A 9,983-nucleotide genomic window follows, 5' to 3' on the forward strand; every position below is an offset into this window, starting at 1 on the left:
TTCTTTGTGTCCAGGAGACCAGTAGCCGGGTCACAGATCACGGTGTCACTCTCAAAAACACTATCGTCCAGGAGGTGCTTGAACTGGTTGGGCATGTTTGCAGAATCTCGGTCTGTACCACGTGTGCCCTTTTGCGTGTTGTGAGTGTCCTCAATCATTACAGTCCATGAAGTACGAATTTTCTTGTATTTGAATGACTGATCTGTGAACGAAGTCAGGTCCTCCATGCAGGTGGGTGTGATGTGAAACATGATTTTGATAACTTTGTTGATAAATGTTTTGCCCTCTCCTGCACCTGTGAAATTAAACAACATGAACCTCTCTATAGTGTAACGAGGCGCGGTATTGGTGATCACATAGTTTAACGTAGTGGATGCCTGGAAAAGCCGGTGGACTTTGAATGTGTCCACAAACATGTGCGAGATCAGAGCCTTGTCATAAAGCTTGAGTGCGTTGAAGCTGGAAGTTTCTAGGTGCCCCCTCACGCCCCTAGACAACATTGAGTACACGTTGGTACACCTCCTGCCAAGTGACAGAGCAGAATTCTCCCGAGACCCTTCGGTAAGTGAACGGAATTGAGCATAGAGGTCCTTGACTGGCTTGGGAGCACTGAACCGGCCCTCAGTCAGGCACGTGTACATCTTGTTAGCCATGGTCTCAAAGAGATGTGCGCTGTTCTCAAACTTGTGCTTAGCCTTCATCTCTGTGGCAAGGCGGTTCAGCTTTGCCAAGTGTGGGAACAGCCTCTCTATGGTCTCCTCCTGGCTCACCATTAGGAAAGGGTGGATAGGCGACGTGTTGTACAGGCAAGTGTAGCATGCTAAGCACTCCTGCGTGCAACGTGGAAAGCAACCACAGCGGAGTTTACGGAAAATACTGGCTTGTGCTGCATTCCTGCGGCATGCTGTAATGTCTTCCATCATCCTGCTCATTGTGCCTTTAGGCACCGATACATGCTTGTGAATCCTTATGTCTAGAAAGGCAGCAGGGTTTTCCCTGTTAATCAGCGAGACCATGTTGTACTCAAACACAATTAGGGACCGCACATTCACCAAACTCCCCTTGCCGCTTTCGGCTAAGTTGTTAACCACCCCTCGGATTTCATCTAAGAATGTCTCCTGTTCCTTGGCAAAGCAGCCCTGGGACAACAACTGTTCACAAGACATGGCATCCATCAGGGTTTTAAAGAGTTGCCTGCCGTCACCCTCACCACATGGGAAGTGTAAGTCAATGATCTCTGACAAGGACTGCCTCAGACCTTCCAGGCTTAGGTCCTGGATTGTGGCGGGTACGGCGTGTGCTCCGCGAGCCGAGATCATGGGAATGTACGCAGAGCCCATGAGCTGCTGCACCTTACTCTTTTCCATATTCTTTGAAACCAAGCTGTCGGACACACAGTGAAGGCAGTTGAACATGGCACTCATCTCGCCCTTGCTGTCACGCATGTTGATCATGGCATAGTTGAGTGAAGATATCCTGTGCTTCACTAGAGACAGCCTCATGAATCCAGCGAATGCCTCTTGGTGTACATTTTCCATAGTATGTTGTTCGTGTATATCAGTACTATTTTCTTCGTCTATATCAGTACTATTTTCTTCGTCTATGTAATTTGTATGTAACACACCTAAACTCCCCAACATTTCACTTTCCTCCATTTCGCTTTCCTCACTTTCCTCACAAGAGACCTCAGAGGAGGTCTCTTGCTCACTTATAGAAATCTGGACATCAGGCTCCTCAGACATGTCTAGCACAAAGCAAAAAAGAAGTGCCTCTGCAAAGTCCTCACGTATGGGCGATGATAGTTTTCCCACATCGCGATTCTCTATAGTGATTTGCAACACCTTGCCCTTGAAGCAGTAGGTAATGTACAACAGCAGCTGGAACAGTGCACGCTGCTTGAGCTCAAGCGCTGCAAAGCAGTGCATGTCAGTTGAGTTGTCATAGAGAAGGTTCTTCTCGATAGCAAGGAACATGACATGCCTTTCTTTGGGTAAAGCTACCTCAGGGAAAGCTGCAGTGCACCAGTTGCGTGGGGGCACCTGAGGTCCCAGACTCTCATCCTTGCCCTTACGAGGCATCCTAGGGATCCTCGTAAGGTTAAAGCCCCCTGCTGTATTTTAGACATTTTATTTTGTTCTCTCTTATCTATTTCTCCTACTGTGACTGGGGTGGAGCCTAATTCAATCCACTAAGTGAACACCGTTACCCGCCCACTCCCTGTAGATCCTCAAAAAGTTGTCGTCAACATAGCAAAGCACAATTTTTTTCCACCATGGATGGCCCTTTTCCCTTCATGTCCATCTTCCCCGGCATGTACCCAACAAGGCGCAGTGTTGACACAGTTCAAGAACCCAGCCTAGTGGGTCTCCTCATAAAGTCTGTCATGTATGATCACGAGCTAAACAGCCTGCTCTGCAGGGCCCTGGTTGTGCACTCAATCAGCAAAGAGTCCCTACACAGCTCTGTCTCAATGCATGTGACTAACATCCACCCAGTGGTGGGCTATGATCTTGAGATTGAGGATTCCTCAAATGAGAATTGGGAGGGAGTCAGGACCAACTGGCAGCAGCATATGGTTGCTGATCCTGTACAGGTATTGGTCCGTCAGGACGATATCAAGAAGCAGGTGAACGCTCAGGTATTCCCTCTGGCTTCTGTGAACTCTGCAGAAAAATATTTTAAAAAAGTTAAGGGAGCGCTGAACTTTGGTGATTTCAATGTAGAAAAAGGATATTATATGTCAAGTGATGGTAATGTCCCAGCACTGTGCACAGGCATAATGTTTGGCCGACTCTACTTCCTGCCAGTTGCAAATGTTGACTGGCAGAAGAAGAGCACCAAGATATCTCCACAGAACCTAATCTATGATCACGAGCTCTCTGAGGCTGAGGCTCTAGTGTTTGAGACAAAACATCGTGACATATTCTACAATGTCGCTTGCCTCCACATTGATACGGTTTACAAGGACAGATATAGAGATCCAACAACCCGGTGCATTATATTTGCGTCAAAATCCCCCTATTGCACAGAGAATAAGGTGAAAAAGCTCAATGCCAGTGCTCTCCAGTTGAAGCGAGAGTTGGAAGGAAAATTAAACCCACAAGGCTCATCACACGTGGATATCCCAAGTCTTCCCGAAGATGTGTCCGGAAAACAGCACGAGATTACCTGCCTTTCCATCGTGTCCCTGCGTGGGGACCGAGTCAAGAAGCCGGGTGAACACAGGAAGAGCCTGATGGTGTTCTACAACAAAAGCAAGGTGAAGAACGGCCCCGAGCTTGAGGTGAGCGCTGAGGTTGCACTTACTGCGGCCATCAAAGATCCAAAACGGATCAGGATCGTGGAGTGCAAAAACGAGTATTATCTGATTTGTCAGGTGCTCTTGGCACTGAAAGAACAGAACATCGAGCTGCTATACATGTACAACGCCGACTTTCACCTTAGGGTGCTTGAGCAGCGAGTTCAGTTTTACTTGAGCAGCTGTTGCAGTCACCATTACCACCTAAGTGCCGAAAGTCGTGGTAAGCTGCATACGCTCTGGTACGGATTGTTCGTTTCTGACAACTTTGGGAGCAGGATGAAGCCTGTGTTTCAGTTCGAGATGGTGCGTATGATTGAGATGTACGAATCAATGGTCACAGCGCATAAACCCTGTGTGTCCCATGCAGCTCAAGAGTTCAGGAATGGAAAAAAGAAGCTTGGCCATTTCAAGAGCAACAGCTGTGGTGCCAGTGTGATCGACCTGTTCAGAATGGCAGGGACACAGTCCACTAAGTATTGCTGTCCCAGCATGAAACTTAACGACGTTGTCCGCTACGTCGTTGGCGACAAGAGACTGAAAAGGGGCTTAACGCTCAAGGACCCTAGAAAGCTGTACAAAGTATCGGAGGTGAGTGACTCTTGCAAGGACGAAATGATCCGCAAAGGTGGAAAGGATCTCTTCAAGGTGCTTGTCTACAACCTGCAAGACTCGCAGTTGTGCGCGAGGCTGGCCAAGGTGCTGGACCCAGTCTCCTCCCTGTTCCATCGCTGCCGCGCCACGCTCAACATCGACGTGATCGTACATGGCCGCTACAACACGTTTGAAGGCTTTGTGCAAAGCATACACGCCGTGCAGATCCCTCAGCTGAAGTACAAGTTGGATAACCTCAGGTGTGTCGCTGGTCCACTTGGGCGTAAACTGAAGAAACGAAAGCCCTGGACCATTGAGTTCAGCAAGGAATCATGCCAGGGCGGCTCTGTGTGCGATCCCATGACAGGGCTTCACTACTCAGGACCCGGCATGGGACTGGAGCTGTCTTTCGACTTTGCTAGCATGTACCCGTCGATCATGAGTGTGCTCAACGTATCTTTTGAGTCCACAGTACCTTGGCCACCGAAAGAGTTTGACCACGACCTCACCGGGTGGTTGTGCTACCACTGGGAGGCCGAGGGATTCAAGTGTGCATCTCTGATCATGAAGTATGACGACGTGGAAGGAAGCTTTGTTCGCGATGATGGTATCATGAACTCGTCCATGGAGCGATACTACAAGCGCCGTGCCGAGTACAAGCAGTTGCTTAGTGCGTCGGGGCTAAGCGAAGAGAAGCGAGCTTACTTTGAGCTTCTGGTGCTTGAGTGTAAGATCTTGATGAACTCCTTCTATGGCATTGCTGGTATATGCGGACCTCTCATCTCAGCTGCAGGCAGGCAGCAGATGAAGGTGGTCAAGGAGTGCACGTCAGAATGTTTTGATTCAAAGTGTACCATGGTGTATAGTCACACGGACAGCATCATGATGGTGGTGGGCTACGGACCCAAAGACCAGCCTGAGCATGAGTTACAAGACAGAGTAGACAATGTTCAGCCGGGTGCAGAGGGAGAGGGGCTGGCAGCATTTGCAGCACAGGCACGTGATGCAATCACTCAAAAGTTTGCCAGAACGGAGACAATGGTACCTAAATTCTGTGAATTTGTGCACAAGAGGATCATTGAGGATGTGCTTGGTAGACTTTATTACATAGGGCCTGGAAACTCTACACACCGAGCCTTCAGGGACCCAAAGTGTGGAGAAACGCTTGGGTACCCAACATACCTGGTCAAGATGTCTGACGGACCTGAACTCGATATAACTGGCCCCTTCGTGAAGAACCATAGGATCAATCTCAAGTACGAAAACAGCAGCTCGGTCATATGCTATCAGGCCAAGGGGATGTACATCAGCTTGAGCCACACGCTAAACCACGAGACGGGCGAGCTCGCGAAGGTGGCAGTGAAAAAGCGAGGCGTCTCAGTTTGCAAGAGTGTCCGCACTGCATGTGACGAAGCGATGGCCAACGTATTCATCGCCTGCGTGATGCGAGGTGACTGCCTGAAGCTGGAGCCCGACATCAGCCGATGCTTCTCCACCCTGCCCTGGCACCAGTTGAGCATGGGAGACTGTGTGTTGTTCAATCGCCGTAAGGTGCAGATTGACCGTGCCACGGGCCTATGGCTGGGATTGGTGGAATGCGAAACTGCACTGGACCGCCATAGGGTCGAGCTGGTAAAGGCAGTGGAGCTAGATGACGGGTTCACGGCCGTGTCTGTAACGCTCAGCAATGGTACCTATGCTGAGTGTTTTGAGGTTATGACGCTGTACAAGGACAAGCTATACTGCCTAAACCACCTCTTTTCTTCAGCAGAAGCCATACGAAGGGACCTGATTGCGTGCCATGCGGCAGAGCTAGAGGCATCTAAGTTAGCTTCTGGGTTCTTTCCATGGCACAGGCTGCTGAAATGTGAGAAAAACATCAACCTGAAACCGGAAGTGCTCAACAGGCTAAGGGTCAAGAGCACAAGCATCAGGACCACATACTTGGAAACAGTGAAGCACACACAGAATCTGCAGAAAATCACAAGTGTTTCATTAAGGCCATCCATGAGGCCCGGCGATGAAAAGGTAAAGCCTTGCGAGGCAGTTTTCTACAGGTACCCTCTGGATCTCAAAATCAAGACTGGCAGCTTAAAAGGTGGAGCAGAGGCAGAGGAGCCTAGGGGCAGCAAGAGGCCCAGGTGTTCATCTCATTCTGCAGAGACCGATAACGAGGGCCCAAGCAGCAAGAGACACAGGACCTCAGCTAGTTGCTATAACTCAGATGAACAAGATGGGGATCTGTTCCAAGCGAGCACAGTAGCCCAACAAGCAGCGGATGGCAAGCTGGAAAAGGTTACTTTTCCTCCCGGCAGCAACAACATGCTTAGCTCAAGGGTGCTGGTGAGCCGAGATGCCAAAATCTCCCTTATAAGCAGTCAATCCAATATGACCGCGTACTGTGTGGTGGATTACTGCCTGTCCCGCTACATGTACAGCCAAACACATGACAAAGAGACCATGGAGTCCTGCCGCAAGCACTTAGCCCAAAGGTTCAATGCAATTTCCGAACGAGTACAAAGGGCAAGTAAAGTGTTCCTGACCTTGATGAATAACTGTCCACTACACATGATCCCTAGCTGCGGGCGCCAGGAGCTTCAGAGCATTACAGCACGCAGGACCGCTCACTTGCGGTTCCCAGTCGATAAGCTGAAGCTGGCTGGTGTAGTGATCATCCAGGACATGGGCCTAAACCCGGACACTGTGTACCGGTCGGAGATTGCTGCCTTTGGCGCATTGCTGTCCAAAACCCTTCGTGAGGGCACCCTTAAGCTCACTGAAGATAGGCAAACTGACAAGGGATGCATTTCAGTGAGCGTGCCTCGGGTGCTGCTTGACAACGCCGGTATTTGTGCTCAAGGGACATGGATATCAGTGCAGGGGGGTGAGTTTGATGAAGGTGAGATACTTGACCTGACAGGAAGCCTGTACCAGGCAGTCATGGCAAAGCAGGTTTATGAGCCAGAAGCCTTTCCCATGTACACTGCTCCACTGCCTGACAAGGTCCTTGTCATCATGCCATATTACAACAGTGACCGGCAGGTAGTTCACCAGTGGCTTGTAACATTTGCTAAAAAAGGATGGTTGAACAAACAGAAACCCATGTATCACTGCATAGGATGCAAAAAATTCTTCAAGGAGCTGAAAGCTCTTCGCATTCCGGTTTCCAGGCTGGAGAAAGCAGTGTATGATGATTCCAAAAGAAGGAGGCGGTTCGGCACATGTGTTTCAGAGATGTCATTAGGGGCGTGGTATGGGATAGTATAAAACTTGTAACACAGCATCTGAAGGACAGACTCTGAAGGACAGACATCACATGTAACATTTTGTAGGACTCAAAAAATAAAACTAAAATTAAACAAGACAGATAAAATGCCTCGTTTAGGTTCTGTACAACAGAAAATGGAGTGTTTATTTGAGAGAACCATAGAAGACGGACCATCTAGCAAGCACAAGGACCAGCAATATAAGGTTGTCACAACAGAAAAACTGAATGACCTAGTGCTGAAATCTGACATTCACAGTGCACTTGTCACAGAAAAGGTGGATGGCACCTGCTGTTATGTTACAGAGTTCGAGGGTAAACCATACCTCTGGGCAAAGCGAGAACTAAAGCTCAAAGAACCTGAATGGGAACGGTTCAAAGAAAATCGCAGTGCACACCGCCGTGGTATTCGCGAAGGCTTCACATACAACATTAAGAAGGACTTTAAGAACATCCCAGAATATTGGATCCCTGCTCACGTTGGGGAAAATAAATCTGAAGTTAACAAATTTGGAAATGTCCTAGGTTGGGTTCCTGTACATGAATGTGACAAGTTGTACCCATTGCATTCTTCTGTAGTCAACCATGGTGCAGCCCTGGTTCTCAGGCAGAGCTCTGAAGAGGAAGTCCTGTTGGAATTGGCTCTGGTTCCACTGGCAGAACTAATGGGACAGACCCTTGAGCTAATTGGCCCAAAGATCAACGGCAACCCTTATAAACTGAACATCCGAATGCTGGTGGCTCATGGAACTCTGCTTGTGAAAAAACCTCCTTCTCTGAACCGCGAGCAGTTGCTTTTCTGGTTCAAGGATAGGCCAGAAGGGCAGATTGAAGGCATTGTGTGGCACTGTGCTGATGGAGCTATGTTCAAGCTCACTAAAGTGCACTTGCAGATGGACTGGAGAAATGTTCAGGACAAGTACCTTTGCACCAGGCCTGTGTTCATTAATGTTGACCGTGAAGGATTACCAGAGCACCAGCAGCATCAGTGCAGCAGCTGTACAGATGGAAAGAAGATGAAGAAGATGAAGGGTAGCAGCATGGAAATGTTTACTGCCTTGTCCAAGTTGAATGGAAGCCGCTTCTTGCGGCTGCAGGATATCATGAAATGATTGCAATGAAACAATAAATAAAGATCATAAAGTTTTGACACAATCTTTGATATTTTTGTATTCTTTATTTGATCTGAGTTACGTTACATGTTTTCGATTAAAAAGGAGGCAGTTGCTTTTATTGGCATCCTTAGGGGTGTGCTGAGCAGAGTATAAAGTGAATGAGATATATTGTTTTAAATGAAAAAGAACAGGGGAACTGAAGGTTGATGCATAATATTTTGTGATAACATACATATATATTTTTTTTACATCCACAATAAAAAGCAAAATAATTCATATCCTTGCCATATCCTCTTCACCACTCCTTACAGTTCCTGTGTTTCTACTTCCCTCGGTAAGCTGCTTCGCATACATTACGTAGCGGCCATAGTCCTCCTCGTCAAGATCATGTCCAACAGGGTCATCAGCGTCCCCCCATAGCAAAGTTTGAAGCCACCCCCAGGGAAAGTGTACATAGTTAGAGTTGCAGGCTTTGACAATGTTCATAGCGTTATATGTGACAGCTCCGCTTCTACCTACGGTGACGAATGCGCCTTCTACAAGCATGGTGTTCTGGTGATTGCAATGATCGATTACTTTATCTAGTGCTAAAGGGCACCTCTGAAGCTTACTCACAGCCACTGTCATCCTGCTAAGATCCTCTTGATCTTTGGAGAGGCAGTACGAGACACTTGGTTCAACAGGTAACTTTGCAATAAGCTCTATCATTGTGTTAGCTACGCTCGACATCCGAAACACATTACGCAGGATCAGTTCCAGACCCTGGCACACGGCTGCAGTGCTCAGACCGTTGTTCTTAGCAAGAAGAACGAGATGCTCCACTCTCGGCTGCTGAGCATCAAGCCCGCGAGCAAGGTCAAGCCGTAGGTAGCCACCTGGATTGAGCGGGTCATCGAAGTTGAGTACTGCAAAGTAGTGGTATACATCCGGCAAGAGCACTGGGCTGATGGAGAGAGATAGGATGTTGATTATGTCGCGCTTACCCATATGGTGTAAATTAAACGAAAGCGGAATCTGGCAAAAGGGCAGCTGCTCAAACGTTGCCACTCTTATGTGCTTTTGCTGCGTGCGCTTAATGTAGCTTTCTTCTTGCTTGAGCGCTTCCTTCTTGTCTACTCTAGCCACGGTTGTCAAATTCAGCTCATCCGGCACATAGACCTGAACCAATGCCTCGTTACTGTCGCAGAACATGTTCAACTGCCGAAGCTTAAGGTAGTTTGCTTTGCGGATGCCCGTATCATACAGCCCCAGCCTCTCAAGGACTGCCCTTGCAACCCAGGCAAAATGGGACTGGAAGCACTGTCGGGCACACAGGCTGATGTCCCTTGCCGTTATCTCTAGTGGATGGCGCAACTGAAACTTGTGGCTCAGACAGGTCTGGCTGTTGATCAGCGTGAGCATCAGGTACACTTTGCTCAGCTCGAGTTTGTTGAGCTCACATAGAACATCATCCCATATGACGATGTACAACTGCTTCTGCGGTGCATACGGGGAGCGTAGGGGAACCTCAGTTTGCTCCTTTGGTTCTGGGAGCCCTTCAAGAGCAGCCATAAGCTCCTTGAACTCCAAGGAGCTAACGTCCTTGTAGTCGGCCACATACATGTGCAGCCACGCCAGGGTGTGAGACTTAAGGTGCTTGTAGCAGAAATCCGCATCGCAAAACAAAAACTCAGGGCTCTGATGTGTGTTATGGTGTGCGTTTCTGATCAGT

The 9,983-nt window shown here is 48.5% G+C and overlaps 1 protein-coding gene across 1 annotated transcript; it reads left to right on the forward strand.

Moving 5' to 3' along the window:
• Positions 1-7,294: 7,294 nt before the first annotated feature.
• LOC308100012 (RNA ligase 1-like) lies at positions 7,295-8,269 on the forward strand (the record flags this gene model as incomplete). The annotated part of the gene is made up of 2 exons (XM_080448911.1): positions 7,295-7,472; positions 7,737-8,269. 2 exons carry the CDS (start codon positions 7,295-7,297, stop codon positions 8,267-8,269), a joined length of 711 nt encoding a protein of 236 aa, XP_080305037.1.
• Positions 8,270-9,983: the final 1,714 nt, after the last annotated feature.

The sequence above is a fragment of the Gymnoscopelus braueri genome (assembly GCF_963280865.1).
Source record: "Gymnoscopelus braueri genome assembly, chromosome: 14".
NCBI lineage: Eukaryota > Metazoa > Chordata > Actinopteri > Myctophiformes > Myctophidae > Gymnoscopelus > Gymnoscopelus braueri.